Here is a 25,125-nt window from a genome sequence, read left to right as displayed (position 1 = left end):
GCAGCTGCTCAGGATGCTCTCAATACAACCTCTGTAGAATGTGATGATGATGGGGGTGGGAGATGGACTTTCCTCAGCCTTGGCAGAAAGTAGAGATGCTGCTGGACTTTCTTTGCTGTGGAGCTGGTGTTGAAGGACCAGCTGAGATTCTCTGTCAGGTGAACACCAAGAAATTTGGTGCTCTTAACGATCTCTACCGAGGAGCCGTCAATGTTCAGCGGGGAGTGGTCGCTCCGTGGCCTCGTGATGTCAACAACCATCTCGTTAGTTTTGCTCACATTCAGAGACAGGTTGTTTGCTCTGCACCAGTCCGTTAGCCGCAGAACCTCCTCTCTGTATGCTGACTTGTCGTTCTTGCTGATGAGACCCACCACAGTCGTGTCATCGGCAAACTTGAAGATGTGGTTCGAGATGTGTGTTGCAGCACAGTCATGGGACAGCAGAGTGAACAGCAGTGGACTGAGCACACCATTAGTTCTAAAATAATTATGAAAGAAAATAGAACTGGTCTGCATGCTAGTGTCCTAAATTGGGCAAAGTTAATTTCAATGGTATTAAACAAGAATTTCAAAAGTTGATTGGAAGAGGCTGTGTGCAGGTAAAAGAGTGTCTCACAAGTGGGAAGATTTAAAAAGTTAGGTAGGGAGAGTTCAAGGTCAGTATGTTCCTATTAGACTGAAGGCAAGGCCAGCAGGATTAATGAAACCTAGCTGATAAAGGGTATTAAGTTCGTGTCAAGAAAAGAGGCATCTGTCAGGTAGAAGTAGATGGAATCAAATGAAACCCTTGTGGAGTATAAGGGACGTTGGTGAATATTTAAGAAGGAAATAAGGAGGACAATATGTGAATACAAGATATCCTTGACATATATAGAAAAGGAGAATCCTAAAAGGTTTTATGTGTATATTAAAAGCAAAAGGGTAACAAGCAAGAGGATCAGTATGGATGTCTATGTATTAAATGATGGAATGTGAGTGAGGTGTTAAACAAATACTTCTCATCTGTATTTATCACAGAGAAGGTCATATAAGCCAGGGAGTTTACCAAAGAGAACAGTGATATCCTAATAACCTTTAGAACAGTGTGCCTAACATCAGTGGTGCAAAGGTTACTGGAGGAGACTTTGAGGGATTGGATTCATCTGCATTTGGAAAGGCAGGGATCATTAGGAATGTCTCATGAACTTGAGTTTTCTGAAGAGGTGACCTAAGGGTATTGATAAAGGCAGAGTGGTAGCACCGGTCTACATGGGTATTAGCACGGCTTTGACAAGAACCTGCGTGGTAAGAAGGTGCAGAAAGTTAGATTACATGGGATCCAGAACAAGAGAGCTAAATGGATATAAAATTAGCTTGGTGGTAAGAGAAACAGGGTAGTAGTGGAGGGCTGTTTCTCAGACTGACTGGAGGTTTGCAACTCATGATGTGCCAAAGTGATCAGAGCTGGTTCATTGTTGTTTGTCATATATATTAACACATTTGGATGGGAAGATAGATGGCAGGAGTAATTTCATAAATGACAACAAAATTAATGGTATTGTGGACAGTGAAGGTTGTCTAATGTTACAACTAAATCTAGCTCCATCAAGGAAGTAGGCAAAGGAATGGCTAAAAAATTTAACTCAGAGAGAAAGATACAAAGTACATTTATTATAAAAGTATCGATGTAGTATACAATCCTGAGATTCATTTTCCCAAAACAGCCATGAAAGAAAGAAACACCATGGCACCCATTCAGAAAAAAGCAATGACAAAATTCACACAAGTGGCAAAAAACGAGCCAAAATACAGATCAACCCACGTCATTGAAACAGTCTAGGAATGTTCATTGCAATTTAGTACTGTGTCGCTCATTGACTGCAGACTGCAAAGCCAGTCCACCCCGATCAAAACTGCATGAAATAGCAATTTAAAAAAAGAGTAACCAGAAACATGAACAAAAGAGTCCAATCCACAAACCACATCAATTAAACCTTGCCTAAGACGCAAGATTCCAGCAGCATCAAGTGAGAGGCAGACAGAGACAGGTCAAACACAGCCACTTTCCTCTGGCAGCAGCAAGTGAGAGAGAGAGACCGGAGAAATGCAGGCAGGCGACACTGAACACCCACTCCCCTTCCACTCTCATCTTCGTTGATTTCAATCTTGTTCGACACCTTAATCAGCAAGATCAGCAAGAAATAGAGGTAATCATGGACTCAGATCCCGGCTCCAAGCTTCTTTGCCTCTGCTCAAAACCTCACTGAACTCCCTTAGGAGACAGTAAAGTGTCAGTTCACTCAATCGGCCTGAAAACACTCCATCAAGTCTGAAGTGATGCAATTTGAGAAGTTAAAGCAGGACAGGACATGCACGGTAAATGGCAGATTCCAAGGAAATGCTCCTGAACAGTGGGATCTTGGGCTATAAATTCATGGTTCCCTGAAAAAAGCAACAGTTAGACAATAGTAAAAATGACATACGGCATGCTTTCCTTCATCACTGAATAGAAGAGCTCGGATGTCATATTACACCTATAAAAGACATTGATGAGACTGCAAATGGAATACTGTGTGTAGATGTGGTCACCAAAATATAGGAAGGATGTAATTCAGCTCAAGATGGTGCAGAAAAGATTCAGGACATTGCTTGGACTGGAGGGTTTAAGTGATAAGATAGACTGAGTAGGCTGAGATTATCTTCTGCCTTCCTGGTTCAATTTAATTTTCAGAATTGTTTCTTAATATAGGATAATTCATTAATTGTTCAAGAAAACCTGTGCTATTTCGTTCAAATTTTACCAGGTAAATTACAATACATCAAGCAATAAGACTTCAGTTCTAAATCTGAGCAGAAATAAATTAGAGATGGCTCATTCCACTGGAACAAGAAATACTTTTACAAGTAATCTTCAATCATGTCTTGAAAATTCATTCTGAATGTGCTTTCTTGCAACTTTACTTCACTCTCAGACATAGAAGCAGCAGTTAAATGGGCACTGACTACTTAAGTTACATCTGTAAACATGTATTGCAGCAGTCTTCCATAACGTTGCTGCTTTGTGACACTTACTGAACTGTCAATGGCTGCATCATTTTAAATGGCATACCAATCCACAAGATCACCTGCTTAGAAAATCAAGGTCAATTAAGCTGTGAACAGTTGAACTGAATGCTTACTAAAAACCTCGTTCAGAGCAAAACGCTTTTTAATTGAAGTAAGTTCTGTGAGTAAGCATATATAAATGTAGTTCTGTTAATCAGATCAAAGCTAAACCAGGGAATAACAAAAAGCGACTGGATCTGGAGTACAGGTGGGATTTTGAGAGATTTTATGCTTATTCAGTTACTTGTTGATATCCCACTGCAATGCCCAGAAGCAGCAGCAGGGTCATGCTTTGTTTTGAAGTTCAGTTGTGAGTTACTTATGATAGGCCTGGCAATTGAGTCAATTATAAATTTCCATATAGTGCCACAAGGGCGAATGAACTCACCTCAATGAAAAATAGACAATTCATTTGTGATAGCTTCTGAGACCCAGGCTCAAACTCAGCAATTGACCAACACCAGCAGCTAATGCAAGGAAATTTTCCCCAATCCCTTGTCTGGGTGGCATCCAGGTACCTTTATTGTGCTCTGAAAACCCAATGCAGTTACCTTCAGCTTGAGGTGCCAATGAGGCTAGCCGACAGCTGGCTCTTACTGCTAAGCCATTTACACTCAAATATTAGAATAGCTACTTTGAAAATGACCGAATACAGTTTATAGAAGGAATTAAAAAGCTTAGTATCAGCTTGGGAGAGTCTTGGGCAAAGTGTTGAGACCAGCGTTAATGGCTGCAAAATAATGTCATAATCCACGTAGTCACAAAAGTTGACCACATTTTTGGACCAGCATGCACAGAAAAGGGTTATATAATTTATGCTGCTGACTGGTGCTGTACTTCACTAGTTGTTTTTGTACAGATAAAGAGAGAGGGATAAGAAAAAGAGAGAGTTGACTTTGGTGAGGACCCAGGCGATTCCTTCATCAGATGATTTGGCCTTGGGAGGAATGTGCTGAAGAATCAAAAGAAAATAAAACTATTTCAACAATGAGCTCTTCCAAGTGGAAAAGTGTTATAATGGGACCAATTAATTTTACAGTATATAAAAGTTGCTGAGTAACAGCAACTGAGGCTTATCAGCTGAGCAGGACATCTTTGTTCAATTGCAAATTCAATCCCAATGCCCCGGTCAAAACTAACTGTCATCCTGTTGGTTTCAAATGCTTGAGTATTTTTGCTTAAGATCTTTTAAGTTTTCTACATATGATCATTTGCAAAGAGATTAACTGCTTAAGTCTTTCTGATAGTTTTGCCGTTCTTTAAAAATTTATTGTTGATTTAAGTGGTAAAAACTTATACATTCTCCACATTTATTTCTTCATGTAGCTTCAATTTCTATAAAATGGGCCTCAAGTTGAATACTCCACACACATGCAACTTGAAATCTGGTGGGTTGACCAGTAGCTAAAACTAGCTTCTTATCAAGTGCTGGTGTTTGTTCAAGGACTGAATAAATGATGGGTGAACTCACCATGTATGTGACAGGGAAGTTGCCTCTTAGAGAGTTGATTGGCAGTTACTATAGATGGGGATTATCTGCTGTAAAAAATACCAGTGCACACAGGAGTCCAGATGTCAGCCAGGATTAATTAAAGCCTTCTGGATATTAGCATATCAAAAACAAGTTTAAAAAAAGAGCAAACAAACACTGAACGCATGATTCATTAGGAGGTAGGGAAGCCGGTGTAAACAGGAGGGAGAGGAAAAGAAAGCTGAGGAAAGAGAGCCTAACAAGGTGCAATGCCTTGAGAGCCAGTGTGCTAATAATGAAGATTGGTTTGACGCTTGTGAAGTTGACAAGTAATGCTCAAGGGCCAAGTATGCAGGACAGATTAATGAAGACATAACAGCTGCCTTTTAGACACTGCAGAGGAATACAACAGAGAAAAATGAATTGAAGGGTGATCAGGCTCAGCGTGAAAGAAAAATTAAGACATTCAAGGCTAAGTTGCAAGTGTAAGAGGTAAGTTGTGTGTACATTGTCTCCTAAAGAATATGTTGCATCCGAACTGTGGGAAGAGCAAGTAGTTTTAAGGGAACAATTCGCAAATGGAAATGGGTGCAGAGGAGGCAAACTGCCATTCAGAGCGCTTAAGGGAGAAAAGGGAATGTTTAATGGAATCAAATGTAACAGTGCAGTGAGGCTTTATGAAAATTCATGTCTGATCGTTTGGAGTGGTAGAATTTAATTTTACTTAGCAGTTAGAGTGATTGAGAACAGGTATGTACTTTAGGGGTCCGAAATGCATTTGAATACTGATGGAAATTTGTCTGAGTGGAATAGATTGTAATGTGAGAAATGGGTCGTCTAGTAGGTAGTTGCAAACAGTGAAGACTGGGTAGTGGGAAAGATGTTTCCTGTGCGTTTTTTTAAATTTAAAGTATGGGCAGCACAAGCAACATCTCACCTATTCCTCTTCAAGCTGAAAAGGGACTCATGAGTTGGGTAGGCAAAACTACAAAAAAAAGTTTAATCTTGACAGTTGTAAGCTCACATACCTTGGATTCAAGAAAGAGTTTTTTTCTCAAAGTGAAAAACAACCAGACAGAAGAGCGCAAGGAAAGATAGAATGGCAAACTAGCAAAGCAATTGCTGTACTATTGTGTTGGAAGGTGACACTGATAATGTGTTCAACTGCCACTAATTCACTAATGCCCAGCTTGAGCTCTGCAGGGATGACCAGGTTTTAGTTCTCATTACAGTTTTGGTTCAAGCCATCAACATTACTGAATTCCCCACATTAAAATCCAGGGGTCAGCACTGGTCAGAAACTTAGCCAGATCATGAGTGTATGTATGTATTGTGGCTACAAGGGCAGGTCAAAAGATGGGTCTGCTGCAACTGGTGACTCACAACCTGATAACCAAAGACTCTTCACTGTCTGCCAGGCAGAAAAAGAAAATGCTGGAGAAAACATGCAGCAATGTCAGTTCAAAGTTCAATGTTCAAAGTAAAATTTTTATCAGAGAACATATGTGTCCCCACATATGACCATAAGATCCTTTTTCAGCAGGCATGTAGAACAGTAACTGTAAACTGTAAAGATCAAGAACTACAACTGCCAACAAACCATGCAAATGCAGATATAAGTAAATAGCAATAAATAATGAGCATGAAATAACAATATAACAGAGTTCTTAAATGAGCATAGTTAACCCCTTTTGCACTAGAGCTTGATTGTTGAGGGGTAGTTATGGTTCTTGAACCTAGTGTATCTTTTACCTGATGCAGCAGTGAGAAAAAAAACACTTTTTATAGAGAACTCATCTGAAGCACTGTGAATTGGTCTCCCTAGGGGAGGATGCATTTCCCAAAGAGGGAACATAGCACTGATTCATTGCCTGGTTCCTGGGTCATCAGGCTAGCCGTAGGAGGAGAAATTAAGTATTCTAGAACTGTATTCGGAGAAGTTTCTAAAGAATAATATTAGATTTAATCAAAACTGGAAAAAAATCCTTAAAGAGCTTCAGGGAGGATACCTCCCCTGGCAGGCAAATCAAGGAAAAGTGGCAGAGTTTCAGAATGAGGAGATGTTCATTTATGACTGTGATGAATGTTACGCCTGCAGCCCCCTCCTTTTTGAGAATCGCAGGATCGCTATTGATTTGGGTCAGGAGACCCAGGAAATGAGAGAGAGACGTGCGGAATGTCTTGACCACCCCCCCCCCCCCCGGCGATATAAAGCTACGGGAAACGGCCATTGTCTCTTGTAGACAAACTTGTGTATTACAATACTGTGCTACGTGGAAGCACTCAGGCAAAGTGGGCTGGTTGGGGGAGGGATTGCATCACCCCAACCTGGTTGACATCTGAGACCCTGTGAGTCAGGATAAAAGAGGGTCTGTGGGAACAGCCCCTCAGCCGCACCAGAAGAAACGCTAGCGATCCCGTAATCCCGTAATAGCGGAAGCCGGTGGGAGGAGGCCACGTGCGTTCGGTTCCATTTGCCCCGGAACCGGTGGCTTTTACCACAGGAGAATGGCTTTTAGATAACAACGGGGAACCCAACTCCCAACGACTCTCGAAGGGTTGACATCATAAAAGGACTGGGCAAGTTTTAACCCGTCTTTCTCTCAAACCAAAACGCTGCAGCTTGAACGAACTAACAATGACTTTTATATTTCCATCAGACAATACATTATCCCCTAGACAATGATAGAGCTATTTCTTATTGATTATTATTATACTTGTGCTTTTAGATATAGTATTGATGACGTATATTATCTATATGTTTACATTGATATTATTTTGTGTATTTTTATCAATAAATACTGTTAAATTAGTACCATCAGACTTCAACGGACCTCTCTATCTTTGCTGGTAAGCAACCCAGTTACGGGGTTCATAACAACTTGGGATTCTCGTCTCGGGATTTGATACCAAATTGGAGGGCCAGTAAATCGGGCTTGTAAGTCCAAACTTGGATCTGGTTACGTGGGTAGCCAGACGGGAAACCAGGACAGATGGACGTGGGTGAATTTATAGAAAACCCGACTCTGGAGGCGCGAGAGGCGGCTGCCAAATCAGACTTGATAAATTTGGCGAAGGGGTTAAGCCTCGCAGAGGTGAGGTTGTCAATGAAAAAGCGGGAGGTGCGAAGGGCAATAACTCAGTATTATATTGGGAAGAATGTGTTTGCAGCTGAGGTATTGGAAAATATTTCTGAAAAGGTACCAGCTAGTGGGACGGCTCAGTTAGAGTTGGAGAAATTAAGGTTGGAACATGCAAATAAGGTAAAGCAGCTGGAAGCAGCTGAGAAGGAGAATGAAAGAGCCGAGAGAGAGAGAGACAGCATGCGATCCAGCTAAAGGAGTTAGAGGTGAAACGGGAGCAGGAAAGAGCTGAGAGGGAGAAACAAAGAGAGCATGAAATTCAGTTAAAACAGCTGGAAGCAGCTGAGAAAGAGAGAGAGAGAGCTGAGAAACAAAGAGAGCAAGAAATTCAGTTAAAACAGCTGGAAGCAGCTGAGAAAGAGAGAGAGAGAGCCGAGAAAGAGAGAGAGTGTGGGGAGGCAGAGAAACAAAGGAAACATGACTTGGAGATGGAGAAGTTAAGGCAAGGGCAAAGAGATCAAGGGTCAGACCAAGAGGAGTGGTTTAATGTTAGTCGAGAGTTGAGGTTAGTACCTCCGTTCGAGGAGACGGATGTTCATAGTTATTTCTTGCTTTTTGAAAAGGTGGCAGTGAATCAGAAGTGGCCCAGAGATCAGTGGGTGGCGCTGTTACAAAGTGTGTTAAAAGGGAAGGCACAGCGGGCATATACGGCGTTGTCCATGGAGGAGGAAGAGGAGGAAAGTTATGACAAAGTAAAGGCGGCCATTCTCTGGAGTTATGAGCTAGTACCTGAAGCATATAGACAAAAGTTCAGAACTTTAAAGAAAGGGTGGAATCAGACGTATACCGAGTTTGCCTATGAGAAGGGTGTGCTCTTGGACCGTTGGTGCACAGCAGAGATAGTGGAGGAGGATTATTGGCATCTCAGGGAGTTAATTCTGACTGAGGAATTTAAAGTTTGTGTTTCAGAGGATATCTGGATGTATTTGAATGAGAAGCTGAATAAGTCCATCTCAGAATTTGCTAGGTTCGCAGATGAATATGCCCTAACCCACAAGACAAAGTTTTCCTCGAATAAAAGTTCCCAGAGAGGCCGTGGGAACAATCGAGAAAGCCCACCGGCTGAGGCAGAGGTCCCTCCGGGAGCTAGTGGTAAGGTTGAGGGGGAAAGGCCAGACGGCCAGAGATTTCCGGGCTTGACCTGTTTTAATTCTGGAAAGGGGGGGCATATTGCATCTAGGTGCTTTGCTCCGAGGAAAGAGACAGGAAAAGGGAAAGCAGCAGTCACTATCGGATGTGCCATGGTAATCAGTAAATTGACAAGAGAGCCCCGGGTAGACAGAGTACGAGAAGGGTCTGAGACTTGTATGTCAAACGGAACTGTGTCTGTGAGGGAGGGAGACACACCAGTTCCAGTACGGATCTGGAGAGATACGGGGGCTGAGCTATCGTTGATGAGCAGTAAGGTACTAGATTTTGGTCACAAGACGAGAATGGTAGCTGTGAAAGGAATAAGCAAAGGGACGGAAAGGGTGCCCTTACATAGGGTCATTATGAATTGTGAGCTGGTGTCTGGACCAGTTGAAATAGTGGTGCGATCAGAATTCCCGAGAACTGACGCGGACGTCCTTCTTGGTAACGATTTAGCCGGTGGTAAGGTTTGGGCAGCAATGACGATGACAAGCCGGCCGGTGAGTGTTGCGGCCCCGCCCCTAGATTCCAAGATCTATCCCGCATGCGCGATCTCTCGCAGCATGTCGAGAGAGGCAGCTGAGAATGAGAGCAGTTTAAATCTGGCCAGTTTCGATTTGGCCGAGACGTTTTTACCAACCCCGTACCATGAGGGTTTAGAGGGTGGTAAAACAAAGAGTAGTAAAGTGAAAGAGGGTAAGGGAGAGGAGGTAGACCTGCCCTTCGCGAGGAGAAAAGTTCTAGAGGCAGAAAATAAAGATGAGGAACAGATAGAGCTGTTAAGAGGTCCAGGGTTGGACATGGATGATCTGTCTGGTTTGGCAGAACTGTTTGAAGAAGTTGAAAATTCTAAAGGTGTTCCGGATAATGAAATGAGGGCAGTCCTAGATGAACAGGGTGCCCTTACCTTGAAGAAGTCTGCTGGGTTGGCAGATGAGGTTGTTTCAGCCCGCGGGGCTGAGTTTACTCTGGAAGGGAGTTGCCCAGAGAGTAGCTGGGAGAATCAGGGGAATTTAGAATTTGGACCGGGTACGGGTATTGAAAGCCTGAAAGAGGCAAATGTCCTGTTTCAGTGTGTCCACGATGTGGGTGCATGTGGTACTGAACCTAGTAATGGAGCTCAGAAAAAGTCTGAGGTATTTGATTCAGTTGAAAGGGACGGCCGTCCTTGTGGGTCAGAGAGACCTGGTTCAGTGAAGAAGGGGTTAACCTTGGTAATAGTGGGAAGTGAGAGTTCCCCGGTGTTTGTGCTGGACGGTGTGTTAAAAGTTAATGCGGAGATCAAAAGTGGGGAGATGAATATTATTATTGAAGGAAACGGGAAATATGTAGTTCCCAAATTGAATGAAGAAAATTTAAAGCCTGCGGATTGCTTACAGATTGAGTTCGAAGATGATGGGGGGGGGGGGGCCATGCTATTGTTATTCCAGAGTGTGGTGTGAAAAGGCAGAATTTGAAATGCTGCTTGAACAAAGAGTTCGAACTGAAAACTAATAGCCTGAAGGGTCCTGAAGAGAGGGCTAGCAACCTGTGTAAAATTAAAGAATTGGGTGGAAATTCAGAAGATGGTCTAAGTTTGGGACACAGTGTTGATAAAATAACTCTTATGAAAGAAGCAGGCGAAAGCCTATTTCGCCAGGGTACCCAAGCTCCCCACGTGGGGATTAACCGGAAAAGAGGCGAGGGTTAATGGGGACTCCATTTTTAAATAGCAAAAGCCAGTTTTACGGGATTTCGACAAAGCATGCAAATAATAAAGACAACCCCATGGAAGCCTGCCTGTTAAGTTTGAAAGCAACAGAAAGATTAGTATTTGCATGAACTTTTGTAGATACCCGTAAGCTAAGATCACAACTCCTTAGTTTTTGTTCGCTGAAGGAAAGAAATAAAAATAGGTGGTTATTAAATTGAAATCTGATCCTACAAGACTTTAGTAAGGTACAAGATGCTAAGATATTAAAAGAAGTGACCCCGTAATCGTTAACTGTTTAGATGCTGAATTGAATGTATAACTGTATTACTCTGTAGTGAAAAGGAAAAGCTTTTGTATTGTGTTAGATTCTAAAATCCTGTAAGTCTCTGTACTACTTCGTTTTCACCGCTGGTGAAAACGCGTTGAAGAAAAGGTGTGTTAAGCCTGCAGCCCCCTCCTTTTTGAGAATCGCAGGATTGCTATTGATTTGGGTTAGGAGACCCAGGAAATGAGAGACGTGCGGAATGTCTTGACCCCCCCCCCCCCCCGGCAATATAAAGCTACGGAAAACGGCCATTGTCTCTTGGAGTCGGACTTGTGTATTACAATACTGTGCTACGTGGAAGCCCTCAGGCAAAGTGGGCTGGGTGAGGGAGGGATTGCATCATCCCAACCTGGTTGACATCTGAGACCCTGTGAGTCAGGATAAAGGAGGGTCTGTGGGAACAGCCCCTCAGACGCATCAGAAGAAACACTAGCGATCCTGTAATAGCGGAAGCCGGGGGCTTCCATTTGCCCTGGAACCGGTGGCTTTTACCACAGGAGAACGGCTTTTAGCTAACAACGGGGAACCCAACTCCCAACGACTCTCGAAGGGTTGACATCATAAAAGGATTGGGCAAGTTTTAACCCGTCTTTCTCTCAAACCAAAACGCTGCAGCTTGAACAAACTAAAAGTGACTTTTATATTTCCATCCGACAATACATTAACCCCTAGACAACGATAGAGCTATTTCTTATTGATTATTTTTATACCCACGCTTTTAGATTCAGTATTGATGACGTATATTATCTGTATGTTTACATTGATATTATTTTGTGTATTTTTATCAATAAATACTGTTAAAATAGTACCATCAGACTTCAACGGACCTCTCTATCTTTGCTGATAAATGACCCAGTTACGGGGTTCGTAACATGAAGAAAAATTTCCCAGAAGACTGTAGAGCCATTGTTTGTGCTCATTCAATCAATAAATTTATGAATGCTAAGGGGACGAAGGGACAGGAAGATAATGCTGTAGAATGCCAAGGCTGAAGATGAGCTATGATCCTATGAATGGTGAAACAGGATTGAAGGTCTTGATAGCTTACAACTACCATTCTGCTCTCAGGTCTCATATTTTTCTCACAGTCTTGAGAGAGAGGTAGTCAGTGGAAGTATATGTAGTATGCGTCTTCCTACTCCACGCCTGGACATTATCCAGGTCTTAATCCCTGTAGGAACAATCTGTTTAATTTTGAGGATTTGCAATAAAGTTGAGCACACTACATTCATCAGCAAGTATTTTTATTTAGGTCCTCAGAACAGAAAGCATTTAGTTACCGTTCAAGTTCAAAATGGCTGAACCTTGGAAATTCATCTGAGTGACTCCTTCCTATAGCAAGGTGAGAAGACTGATATCCAATAATCACAGCATCATCTTTTGTGGGACATCAATCACTGACATGTTTTACCAGGGTTCCTTGATGTCTTCTCAGTCAAATGTTGCTTGTCATCCTGGGCAGTCACTCTCATCTGGAATTCAACTATGCCACATCAAGGCTACGTCTACACTACACCGGATAAATCTGTAACCGAAGCTTTTTCTCTTTGTTTTTACCCTCCATCCGCACTAAAATGGTGTTTTCATCCCCCGAAACTGGAGCTTTTTAGAAACGCTCTCCAGGATGTGTAATTTTGAAAACACCACTTAGGCAGATCAGTGTGGATGGGGTAACTGGAGAAATCTGAAAATGCTGTCATGACAGATGCAGCATGCCATTTCATTGTTTTCTTGAATGCAACCTAATAATTTCAGAACAGATGGCAACAAGACTGAAGCCAGAAGAGTTAGAAATGTACTCACCAAATACTTTGACCCATAACTTACTGAATAAATAAGTATACTCACTTTGCCCTGTTTTCTGTCCTTGCTTGTATGAAGGTGGTTTACTTATTTATGCAAGTAATTCTCTGACAATAGATGTGTAACAGCCTAATGTAACATTGTATGGAAATACAAGATAATACTGAGTTCGTCAGTTTTTCAATGTTTGTCGTCAGCTGGGTCATACTGTCCGTGAACTCCCTGGTGGTTGCCTCCATACACTCCAGTATTTGTTTTATAGTTTTAAGTCCTCCTGGGTGAGAGCCAACTGCTGCCTGTCGTTTAAGATTTTCCAGTCTGTAACTGAACAAACACGCACCATCTCTCACAGCGAGATTCGATACTAAGCATGTTGCTTGTTTTCGGTAGAGGTGGCCTGCACATGTGCAGTAGGAGGAGATTCGCCGAAATATCTGTTTCAATGTGGACAGAGATATTTTTTTAAAACACCTAGTGTGGACGCCTATTGTTTTTACACAAAACCGGTGTTTTCAAAATTATCCAGTCTAGCGTGGATGAACCCTGATTTTCAGCTTCAACGAGGCATGAAGTTGAGTGATCCTCGGGTACTATGTTTTGTCGTGGCTGTGAATAACTGTGCTCTTGGAATCTCTATACCACTTGCATATCTAACAGTGCACTACCACTCACTAATGAACTTTCTTAGTTGCTTCAATGGTTACGTCTATACTGGTCCATACTGAGTTGGATATCTCTATGTAACTACTGTTCACACTCATGTCTCTTGCCTTTTAAGTGAAGTAGGTTAGCACCTCATTTACACGGAAAAACAATGTGCCCAAAATGGCATGCTTCTCTCACTTTGCACAGAACCAGGATTAGTCCTCCAGCCTGTGAGATATATTTGTACCAAATATATCCCACAGGGGACATTGAATGGAATAACAGCATGAGAAAAGGTCTGCATAACCTGAACACAAGACCATCTCCAGAAGGGTGGTGCAGAAATGACCCTCATCTGTCACAGGCATTCATGACAGATTGTGGTGGTTCCCTCATCAGCTACTACAGACTCAAGTTGAAACTTGGATCCACTACAATGTGGCCAGGTCATTCAACATTGACATCATTAAATTGTAATGTTTCATCGTGAGTTCATGAGTTCACACTTTGAATTTTGAACTCACAAAGACAATCACTGTACACATATTCTAACATGTTACCTGTGTAATAATTTGAAGAAAATACCAGATAAATCAGTTAGTGGTAGTTGGGATGTAAAGAGTTTGACATTTTAAAGTCTCTCTATTGTCATAGAAGGAAAGGCAAAGGAATAAGGTTAAATGCAGAGAGTTATATAGTTGATCTAAGAGAGGAAGTTAATTCAAACAGCAAATAAAAGACCTTAAAACAATGGAAAATTGGCAGGTGCACACCTATTGATGATAAGAACATTAAAGAGCAGTTTCAATCTACTAATTACGAAAATTTCAAAGTATTATTAAACGCAGAACTTGATAAACAAAAATTAAGGTCAAAGTTCTATACATCCCAGAACAAAGTCCTTAAAGATAACAGCCCTTAAAAGTAGTCTCAAGTGATCCACTGCAATAAGAAAATATCAATATGCCACAACATATCTGTGGTAGAATCAAATTAGTCTGAATTAGTCATTTATTTTACTGTTATATCTCTAAGAAGTGCAAGACTATTAATTTTCAAGAGCTTTACAGAAAGACAGCAAAATGTTTAAGGTAATTCTAGTTGTTCAGTAGATTGCTAGGTCCTGAATGAACTATAAAATATCATGGAATAGAGGTATATAAACAAATATCTATAAATTTTAAATAATTTGCTCCCATGAGGCTCTATTAGGGTCAAAATATGAGTTTAAGCTTCACTCAATAAAGCAAGTCACTCAAACATGGCAAGAATAAATATTTGATGATCCTCATGAGTATGTAATAATATATTTTATGAATCATCACAGGGAGACGCATCAACACTCCACTGGAGAAAGCACACATAAATATTTCAACACTTGGATTATGTAAATTCCTGGTGGCTGTATTTTTTTTTCACCCTCTCTGTCATGAATGTAAAATGGAAAGATGTACAGATTTGCAAAAGAATCCTGCATAGCCATTACAATCATGCACACTCCACTATGCATGCTGCTTCTTGGTAATGCAGTTATTATTGTTGATGGAATCTGGGCTGCAATTGCAGCACCATGGTGACAGGGTTAAAAAAGGTGCTGGAAGATGAGGTCCTTGGGATAGGCTGGTAAACTGAGAGCCTTTGGAACTGATTCTATTAGAGGATCCAGTGCTTTCCTGGTGTATATGACAAATAAACTCTTTTCGGATTTCCAGCCGGGTACAGATATAGATTTTAACTGATGTTTTGATGACAAACTTTGCCATCTTCATCAATATGTTGCCTTGAGATACCCCCATCATCCATCCCTCCTAATTGGTTAGTCCTCATCCAATTAGGCTTCCCCGTCCCACCTTGTTTACAATCGAATTCCAGTTCTTACTTGGTGCAAGACCATTGTCTTTGTTATAATTCTTTTTCTCTAGTTATATTTCAATAGCATCCTCCACCAGGTAGTCCCAAAAGCCATTGGCACGGCACAGTAGTTTTGCTTCGTCAAAGTCAATCCAAAGGGCATTACAAATGCAATGTTCTGCTACCGCCGATTTCTCCGGGTAACTCAAACTGATACACCTCCTGTGCTTCTTGATGCGGGTTTCCACCATGCCAATATTAGAAACACCTAACAATAAGAAGGAAACTGCTGTTACAGCCTGTCTTCCCTATCTTTCCATGATTTCTAGAAGGATTGCCAGGATCCTGAAGAAATATCACATTAATACCATCCACAAACCCATAAGGAAGCTCAGATCACAGCTTATGCAGGTCAAACATGACCTAGGATTCAGGACGTTTGGCGCTTACAGAATTTCCTGTGAATACGGAGCACAGTATATTGGCCAGACGGGACGCAAGGTGGAAACACGCAACAAGGAGTACAGGAGGTGTATCGGTTTGGGTTATTTAGAGAAATCAGTGGTAGCAGAACATTGTATTCACAATGGCCATAGGATTGACTTCGACAGCACAAAATTACTGTGCTACATCAATAGCTTTTGGGATTGCCTGGTGAAAGAAGTGACTGAAATAAAACTAGAGGAAAAGAATTTTAACAAAGATGAAGGATTAGCTCTAAGAAAGAACTGGAATTCAGTTGTGAAAAAGGTGGGACAGTGGAAACATGATTGGATGAGAACTAACCAGTCAGGAGGTACGGACAATGGAGATATTATACCATTGTTCAAGACATGCCCAGGCATTATCCCTGATGAAGTTGGCAGAGAAATGTTGGTTAAAATCGATACCTGTATCCAGCTGGAAACCCAAGAAGAGTTTACTTGTGATTGTATTAGATTATCACAGGCTTCACAAACATGAAGGAAATTGTTCTCGCCACTCCCCGTGCTAACATTGATGACTCTCCATCAACATTAATAACATAATTAGATTATTTGGTTGTTTATCTCATTACTGGTTGTGAAGATGTCCTGCAAGGATCAGTACCAGGGACTCTTGTTTGTGATAATGGTTTGGCAAAAATGCCAATGGGCTGATGACTAAGATTTCAGATAGCCACTCTTGTGTTGGTGGTATGGGAACACCAATGCCTTTGAGAGGAAAATCCTACAAAAGTTTGTGAATTCAGCCCAGTATAACATGGGTAAAACCCTCCAAACCATTGACCACATCTATGTGAAACACTGTCGCAGAAAAGCTGCATCCATCAAAGATCCTCACCACCCAGGCCATGCTTTTTTCTCGCTGCTGCCATCAGGTAGAAGGGACAAATGCCTCAGGATTCGCACCACCAGGTTCAAGAACAGTTACTATCCCACGACCATCAGGCTCCTGAACAAAAGAAGATAGCTACACTCATTCTATTTTGGTGTTCCCACAACCAATGATCTCACTTTAAGGACTCTTCTTATTATTTTATGCTCTCATTATTTACTGCTATTTATTTATATTTGCATTTGCACAGTTTGGTGTCTTCTATGTTCTTGCTCTTTCTTGATCTTGATCCTGTTTACAGTTACTGTACTATAGATTTGCGGGTTATACCCGGAAGAAAAAGAATCTCGGGTTTTATGTGGTCACATGCATCTACACTGATAATAAATTTTACTTTGAACTATGAGCCAGTGAGTCAAAGTGAAGAGCAGAAGATTTTGGAGCATGTGAAGAAAATACTTATTTTGGAAGAGTGTAAGCATTATCTGGAATTCACTGATTGTCAGTGTAGTCAAAACAGAATCAATCAGGGAAAGCAACAAGCAGTTAAGAAAAATAATTCACATGGCTAAATCAAATAGTAGGAGAATATAACTGCAGGACAGTTCTACAAAGTTCAAAAGTATTGGGTCAAATGGCAACCTCCAGTTGGCTTAATGATTGTCTGATTTCAAATGTTTTCTGTTGATTTAACACACCAAGTACAATATTATGCTCTTCCCATTCATGCAAATGTATTTTAAACCATTCTTCATATTTTTTGTCATTTCTACAGGAACCTCTAAAATTAATTGCTTCCTATTGCAGTTTAAATTATTTTCAAGTTCCAATGGTCCAGAATACATCATTCAGTCATAAAATCAGTTATTCTCTTAGCTTTAATTCATTATGAAGATTGATTTCATTAATACTTCAAAGTCGGAGGTTTTATCACTATCTAATACGCTGGGAAAAATTAATTAATTTGAAACATAAACTCTGCTTTCTTCTCCTCTCATGCAGCCTGACTTGCTGAGTATTCCCAGCATTTTTCTTTGTAGTTTGGATTCCCAACATTTGTAGTACTTTTCCTTTGTTTAATATTATATACTATGATTGTTGTCCATATAACTTAGTGCAACCATTTAGTGTCTTATGTCATCATACTGTTCAAATCATCAGCCAATAGTGTTAGCTTTCAAAACCAACATTTTTTTTGAGAGATTTCATTTGTTGCAATGTCATGAAATTGGTCACAAAGATTATGCAGTTGTAATCACAAGAAAGGCTGTCAATGGATTCAACAGATTATAAATCACTTGGAAAATTTGGTGAAATAAAATACAAATGAAGTTTAATCCAGCCAAGTATGACAGGAAACTGTACAGTAGGTCGCAAGATCCTCAGAAGCTCTGATGTACAGAGGAATTTTGGAGTGCAAATCCAGAACTCCTTGAAGGCGGCAAGCATAGGTTTATATCAGAATCAGAATCAGAATCTGGTTTATTAGCACCAGCATGTGACATGAAATTTGTTAACTTAGTAGCAGTAGTTCAATGTAATATATAATATAGAAGAAAAAAATACATAAAATAAAAATTATAATAATAAATAAGTAAATTAATTAGTGTATATATATTGAATAGACTAAAAAACATTCAAAAAAGAGAAATACTGTATATTTTTTAAAAAGTGAGGTAGTGTCCAAGGGTTCAATGTCCATTTAGAAATTGGATGGCAGATGGGAAGAAGCTGTTCCTGACTTGCTGAGTGTGTGCCTTCTGGCTTCTGTACCTGATGGTAACAGTGAGAAAAGGGCATGCTCTGGGTGCTGGAGGTCCTTAATAATGGATGCTGCCTTTCTGAGACGCCACCCCCTGAAGATATCCTGGGTATTTTGCAGACTAGTACCCAAAATTGAGCTGTCTAGATCTGCAACTCTCTGAAGCTTCTTTCAGTCCTGTGCAGTAGCCACCCCCCCACCCACATCCCGCCCATACCAGATAGTAATGCCACCTGTCAGAATGTTCTCCACTGTATATCTGTAGACATTTTTGAGTGTATTTGTTGACATGCCAAATCTCTTCAAACTCCAAATGAAGTACTGCCGCTGTCTTGCTTTCTTTATAACTACATTGATATGTTGAGACCAGGTTAGATCTTCAGAGATCTTCACACCCAGGAACTTGAAACTGCTCACTCTCTCCACTTCTGATCCCTCTAGGAGGATTGGTATGTGTTCCTTTGTCTTACCCTTCCTGAAGTCCACAATCAGCTCTTTTGTCTTACTGACATTAAGTGCCAGGTTGTTGCATATCTCACTCCTATATGCCCTCTCATCATCACCTGAGATTCTACCAACAATGGTTGTATCAACAGCAAATTTATAGATGGTATTTGAGCTATGCCTAGCCACACAGCCATATGTATACAGAGAGTAGAGCAGTGGGCTAAGCACACACTCCTGAGATGCGCCAGCATTGGTTGTTATTAAGGAGGATATATCATCACCAATCCACACAGATTGTGGTCTTCTAGTTAGGAAGTTGAGGATCCAATTGCAGAGGGAAGTACAGAGGCCCAGGTTCTGCAACTTCTCAATCAGGATTGTGGGAATGATGGTATTAAATGCTGAGCTATAGTCGATGAACAGCACCCTGACATAGGTGTTTGTGTTGTCCAAGTGGTCTAAAGCTGTGTGGAAAGCCATTTGAGATTGCATCTGCCATTGACCTATTGTGGTGATAGGCAAAATGCAATGGGTCCAGGTCCTTGCTGAGGCAGGAGTTCAGTTTAATCATGACCAACCTCTCAAAACATTTCTTCACTGTCGATGTGAGTGCTACCGGGCCACAGTCGTTAAGGCACTCCACATTACTCTTCTTAGGCACTGGTATAATTGTTGCCTTTTTGAAGCAAGTGGGGGCTTCCGCCCATAGCCGTGAGAAGTTGAAAATGTCTTTGAATACTCCTGCTAGTTGGTTGGCACAGGTTTTCAGAGCCTTACCAGGTACTCCATCTGGACCCTATGCCTTGCGAGAGTTCACTCTCCTTAAAGAAAGCCTAACATCGGACTCTGATTCAGAGATCACAGGGTCATCAGGTGCAGCAGGGATCTTTACAGCTGTAGTTGTGTTCTCCCTTTCAAAGCATGCATAGAAGGTAGTGGTGAAGCATCGCTGCCATTCATGCTATTGGGTTTCGCTTTGTGGGAAATAATGCCTTGCAGACCAGCAAGCGTTGCCATGCATCTGATGTCGCATCCAACCTCGTTCAAATTTGTCTCTTCACCCTTGAAATAGCTGTCTGCAAATCATACCTGGTTTTCTGGTACAGGCCTAGGTTGCCAGACTTTCAGATGACATACCTCCTGGTTTATCCATGGTTTTTGGTTTGGGAATGTACAGTAAGTTTTTGTAGGCACAGACTCATCCACACAGGTTTTAATGAAGTTGGTAACAACTGCAGCACACTCATCCAGGTTCGAAGATGAATCCCTGGATACAGTCCAGTCCACCGATTCAAAGCAGTCCTGTAGGTGCTCCAGTGCTTCCCTTGTCCTTACCTTCTTGGCCCTCACTACTGGTGCTGCAGTCCTTGCCTATACTCAGGGGGTGATCAGACTTTCCGAAGTGAGGGCAAGGAATAGCTCAGAAGGCATTCTTGATGATGGTGTAGCAATAGTTCAGTGTGTTCGTTCCTCTGGTATTGCTTAGTGATTTTTTTCAGACTGGTCTAGTTAAAATCTTCCAAAACCATGGTGAAGGCGTTAGGATGTGCTGTTTCATGCATATTGATCCCATTACTCAGATCATCTAAAGCCTGACTGACATTGGCCTGAGGTGGAATGTATACCACTACCAAAATAACCCAAGAGAATTCCCGTGGTAGGTAAAAAGGATGGCTCTTAGCTGCTAGATATTCCAGGTCTGGTGAGCAGAATTGGGACAGCACTGATATATTTGTGTGTAAGGTTTCACTGCTAAGGCTAATGTAATGGTTTCTCTGTAATGACCCACTGTTAAGGTAATGGTTTCTCTGTAGCAGCAATGTTTGGGTCATGACTAGAGATAATGGGACTTTGGAATTCAGTGGCTAGCCAAAGGGAGAAATGTTGTTCTTTCTTGTGTCTGGGAGCCGGGTTTTTCGCTGTCTTTGTCGAGGAGAGATGAAGAGGGAAGAAGCCTGCGGAGAGAGTTGGTAGACCACCGGATGGAGTGGACTGCGATCTGAGGGTCCAAAGGTTGGCGACATTCGGAGGAGACTGATGGTGGAAGAATGACTACTGAGTGAGCTCCAATGCAATTTTGACTGTGATTTGGGCCCATTTTTTTGGTTTGTTTATTTTCATTACTAACCCTATATTCAGATTAAGATTCATAAAGTCTATCATTTAATTGCATATGGTGTACTGTCTGATATTTAGCATTGTGGGTTTGTAGCTGGGAGTACGTGTCCACACAAATGTGATTACCCAGTTTGGTGGGGCCGAAGGCTGATTCCCCTGGACGAACATGAACTGGGCAAGCCTGAAGGGTACATGTGCACCAAGAAGAGTTGATCATGGGGTATACTCCTCCACCTCTGCTTTTCTCTATAGATCTGTCCTGCCAGTGTATAGTAAACCCATCAATCTGAATCACTGCATCCGGTTCAGAAGGGGTTAACCAGGATTCCGTGAAACAAAGGACACATGCGGTCCTAATGTTCCTCTGATTCACCACCCTAGTTCTGATATCATCAATTTTATTCGTCAGAGACTGCATGTTTGCCAGCAAGATATTTAGTATTAGGAGTTTAAAACCCCTTTTCTTTAAAAGCACTTGTTCTGCACCTGTGCTTCCTATGTGGGCACTTCTGACCACAATCGGCGTTGTTTCCATCAGTCTTAAGCAGCAATAGTTTGTTTAAACACATTGAAATATCTTTGTTGACTGTACTGACCTTGGAAGCAGTTGTGATTTTTAGCTTTATCAGGCTGAAATGGGAATATTTAATCGTATCCATTGAGAGCACTGCTGTTACTTGAGTTGCACCTAGGATATGGTGGTAAAGGCAGTCTACGGCATGTTTGCCCTCAGCGGTCATAGTGTAAAGTAAATGAGCCATGTTGCCGTATAAACCTTTTCTTAGGTTATACCTGAAGTACAGTGCACATTTCTGGGCACATTACAGTGAGGATGTAGAGCCCTTGATGAAAGCTCAAAAGAGGTTCACTAGAATTAGAGAATATTAGCTATAAGGAGAAGTTGGACAGATTTTGATTCTTTTCCTTGGAGTACCGGAGGTTGAGGCTAAATATGACCTGATAGTAATATATAAAATTATGACAGGCACAGAAAGGGTAATTAGTCCCAAAGAGGAAATATCAAATGCTGGGAGTTTCAGCTGGGGTAGCGGTGTAAGCTTGGAGGAGTTGTAAGACAGATTCTTTTTCTTAAACAAAGAGTGGTGGATGTCTGGAGTATACTGCTAGTATGATACTATCAGTTAACAGACATTTAGACAGACATATGAGAGGCAGACTATGGAGGGATAAAGCCCACATGCAGGTAGATCAGATTAATTTACATTTGCATCATAGTCAGTGCAGACTTTTTCCCACATTCCATTGGAGGGTGTGATGAGAAAGCTTCAGTTCAATATTTCAAGTTCTGGCAGCACAAGATAGGATGTAGTTGATAGTTTTCTCTTTGCACAAGCAAGATTGCTTGTTGATGTGTGGGAACACCTCATTAAAATCCATGCTTTTAGTTTTATTTTTTGACCTGTCCTATAAAGCTCTGTTAATTGCAAATGCTTTAATCACTGAACCACATTTTGGACCTACATAAAGACAGCAAAGAAACTGGTCCACAGATCTCCAGGCCAAGCCGAGAGGCTAGATCTAGGATCAGAAGTACAAGCAAGTGACTTTGTAGGAAATGTGTTGCAACTTCTACTATGTCTTTCTAATACATACATTGGCTCTTCAAGTTGATGCCCTTCCATTCCAATCAATGTCAAATGTTACTGTTGTCACAATCTATAAAAGAAATACTTTTCCTTCAAGTTCCTTTACAAAGCCAAGATCATCAATACATCTCATATAGCAAGAGGTCAAACTTACAACTAACTGTATATATTTTGACAATATATACAGATATATATTCAGATCTAGCATGCACTTGTATTGGAATAAGGCAACAGTCCATGGTTATTCAAGTGATGTAGCCAAGTCCATTTACTCTGAGGCACTGACTTAATCAGATGCACTGCTCTCAACACCCAAAGTTAGATATAAAAGTTGTTGCAATTATTAAAAATATTCTCAGACCAACAGTAAATACAATTCTATCATCTCTTCCTGACTTCAGGTGACCAAGTGCAGCTAATTGGAAATTCAACAAAATATAGTTTTGGTTCACCATGTCCCTTCACAACCCCTTGTATGCCAGATTGATTCACTGAACTATTCAGTAAATTCAACAAGAAATATTTTTCTGAATTAATACAAATGCAATGAAATATTATATCTATATTCCACATCTTAAATGTATACTTCAGCTTTTACAGAAATGAATAATGAAATATCTAGTCTCATTTCAATAAACTCATATTAATTCTGCATCTGAAGTGGTATGAGGCTTTGTACCAACCTTCAGGATCCAGCAACTTTTCTATGCCAAGATGCTGTTTGGCCACATTGAAGGCATGGTCCAGTCTCTCATTTGCTGACTGTAGTTTTGCAATGTCCTTCCATTCAAAGAGGTCAGGCCTGCAAGTACAATGAACCGCATTATAAAGTCAACTCTAATTCTCTTAGAACTTAGATGAATTCCACTTCAAACTACTGTCCCATAACACAAATTGAAGGGATTATTATATTATCAGATGTTTAGGCATTACAACTTTTTTGAATCCCAAGTCACTCATCATAAAACGATTGCTGTAAATCTGCACTGTGAATTCTTTCACAGATAAATACTTTGCATATTTTTCAAGGGGCAACTTTGCAGGAGGAAGGAAAATAATTCTTTTTTTAAATGTATACTTATTTTTGTAAACTTTATATCATGTTAAATTTACCTCATTCAGGAACATTCAATAGTGAACAGGGATAACCACACCTAATGCTTTGACAGTGGTCATACGGTAGCTGGCAGAGTGTAAAGATCCAGCATTGATCCAGAAGCTGCATTGTCTGCTGTCAGTTTCAACCGGAAAATGGTGCAAATACTCATCCAATGGCTCCCCATAATGGAGAAGGTAGAACCACTAACAGGGTATACCTTAGCACAACTTTTGAAGATTCTATTGAGAACAGATACATGAAGATGCTAACTGGCACTTCTGAAAATTTATTTTTTGAAATTGGAATGAGTGCCTAAACTCACTGCAGTGATGTTACTAGCTTGCGAGAAGTTATAGATGAGTATTCATAAAACTGGGCAACCAGACTCTGACGCATCATTCAAACCCTTGTACTTAAAGAGGGCAATCCTCTCCTCTCATGGGGTCAGGAATCACAAGTTTGAAGATTTCAGACACAGACAAGAATTATTGTAAAAGTATCTTTAGATGGCATCTCGCACCAAATGCTCAGTTCAGTATATCTCTATCACAAATACACAATCTGTTTAAATCAGGACTCATAGTGAACAGTTTAATGTCCCATGACATCCTCACTTATTAGCCACTTGCACCAGCCTAACATCCAATTCACGTAGATTGCATATGCTGATATATTGTATAATACCGAGCAACACGCATAGCTCTTTGTGCACCAGCATTTGGCACATCATGGGATAATCAACTGCAGAGCCTGGGCCAACACTGCTTCTGAAATCCTTAACATTGATTCAAACGTTCCCTCCCCGGTTTACAACATCCAGATTGTGTGAGTTTGCAGCTGTCCTGTCTGCATCATGTCCAGCAGGCCCCACCTTTCTCACTAGAAACATCAGCTTTCTTTCAGCATTTTCACTATGCAGTCCATCCTAGGCAACCAGCATCCTTGAATGAACGAAGATACCTCTTCCCTCAACCCAATGAGCTTTGCCACCATGTGAGATACCGGTAAGGAGACTCACAGGAGGACTTCCAACAGGTCAGGTAACAGAACGCTGCTGACTTGTGCTACGATGGGGTGCATTGTTTGGTATGTCAGAAAGGGTGGGGCAGGTTTCCCCTTGCAGGGGCTTTGAACATATCTTGGAACTCACTTGGTGGAATGAAAGTGGTGGTCAATGCTTACTCAACACAAACCTAGCCCAACCCAACAACTTTTGGCCATGTCTCAGTTTCTGATGAAGAGCAAACAGAAAAGGGAAAAGATAAAATCCAACATATCAGTATTTCAGTGGAATAGAGGAAATTACAATGGCATGAGATGGGAACTGGCCAAAGTTGACTGGAAAGGGACATTTGCAGGAAGGACAGCAGAGCTGCAGTGGCTGGAGTTTCTGCAAAAAAATGAGGGAAGTGCAAATAAGAAGAAATTTTCAAAGGGAAGAAGGACACTACCATGGCTGGCAAATGAAGTAAGAGGCAAAGTAAAAGCAAAAGAGAAGGCATACAAGGAAGCCAGAGTTAGTGGGAAGATAAGACGATTAGGGAGCTTTTAAAAACTTGCAGAAGGAAACTAAGAAAGTCATTAGGAAGGAAAAGATGAATTACGAGAAGAAGCTGGTGACTAATATCAA

The 25,125-nt window shown here is 41.1% G+C and overlaps 1 protein-coding gene across 10 annotated transcripts in view; it reads right to left on the bottom strand.

Moving 5' to 3' along the window:
* The window catches only part of dmd (dystrophin), a 1,939,431-nt gene that overhangs the window by 1,314,192 nt on the left and 600,114 nt on the right, over positions 1-25,125 (bottom strand). For all 10 annotated transcript variants that reach the window (XM_059968142.1, XM_059968139.1, XM_059968147.1 and 7 more), the window contains one exon: positions 23,080-23,198. In XM_059968142.1, coding sequence (XP_059824125.1) covers positions 23,080-23,198 — 119 coding nt within the window. The remainder of the gene's footprint in view (positions 1-23,079; positions 23,199-25,125) is intronic.

The sequence above is a fragment of the Hypanus sabinus genome, chromosome 4 (genome assembly GCF_030144855.1).
Source record: "Hypanus sabinus isolate sHypSab1 chromosome 4, sHypSab1.hap1, whole genome shotgun sequence".
Classification (NCBI taxonomy): domain Eukaryota; kingdom Metazoa; phylum Chordata; class Chondrichthyes; order Myliobatiformes; family Dasyatidae; genus Hypanus; species Hypanus sabinus.
This window is presented reverse-complemented; position numbering and strand designations above follow the sequence as displayed.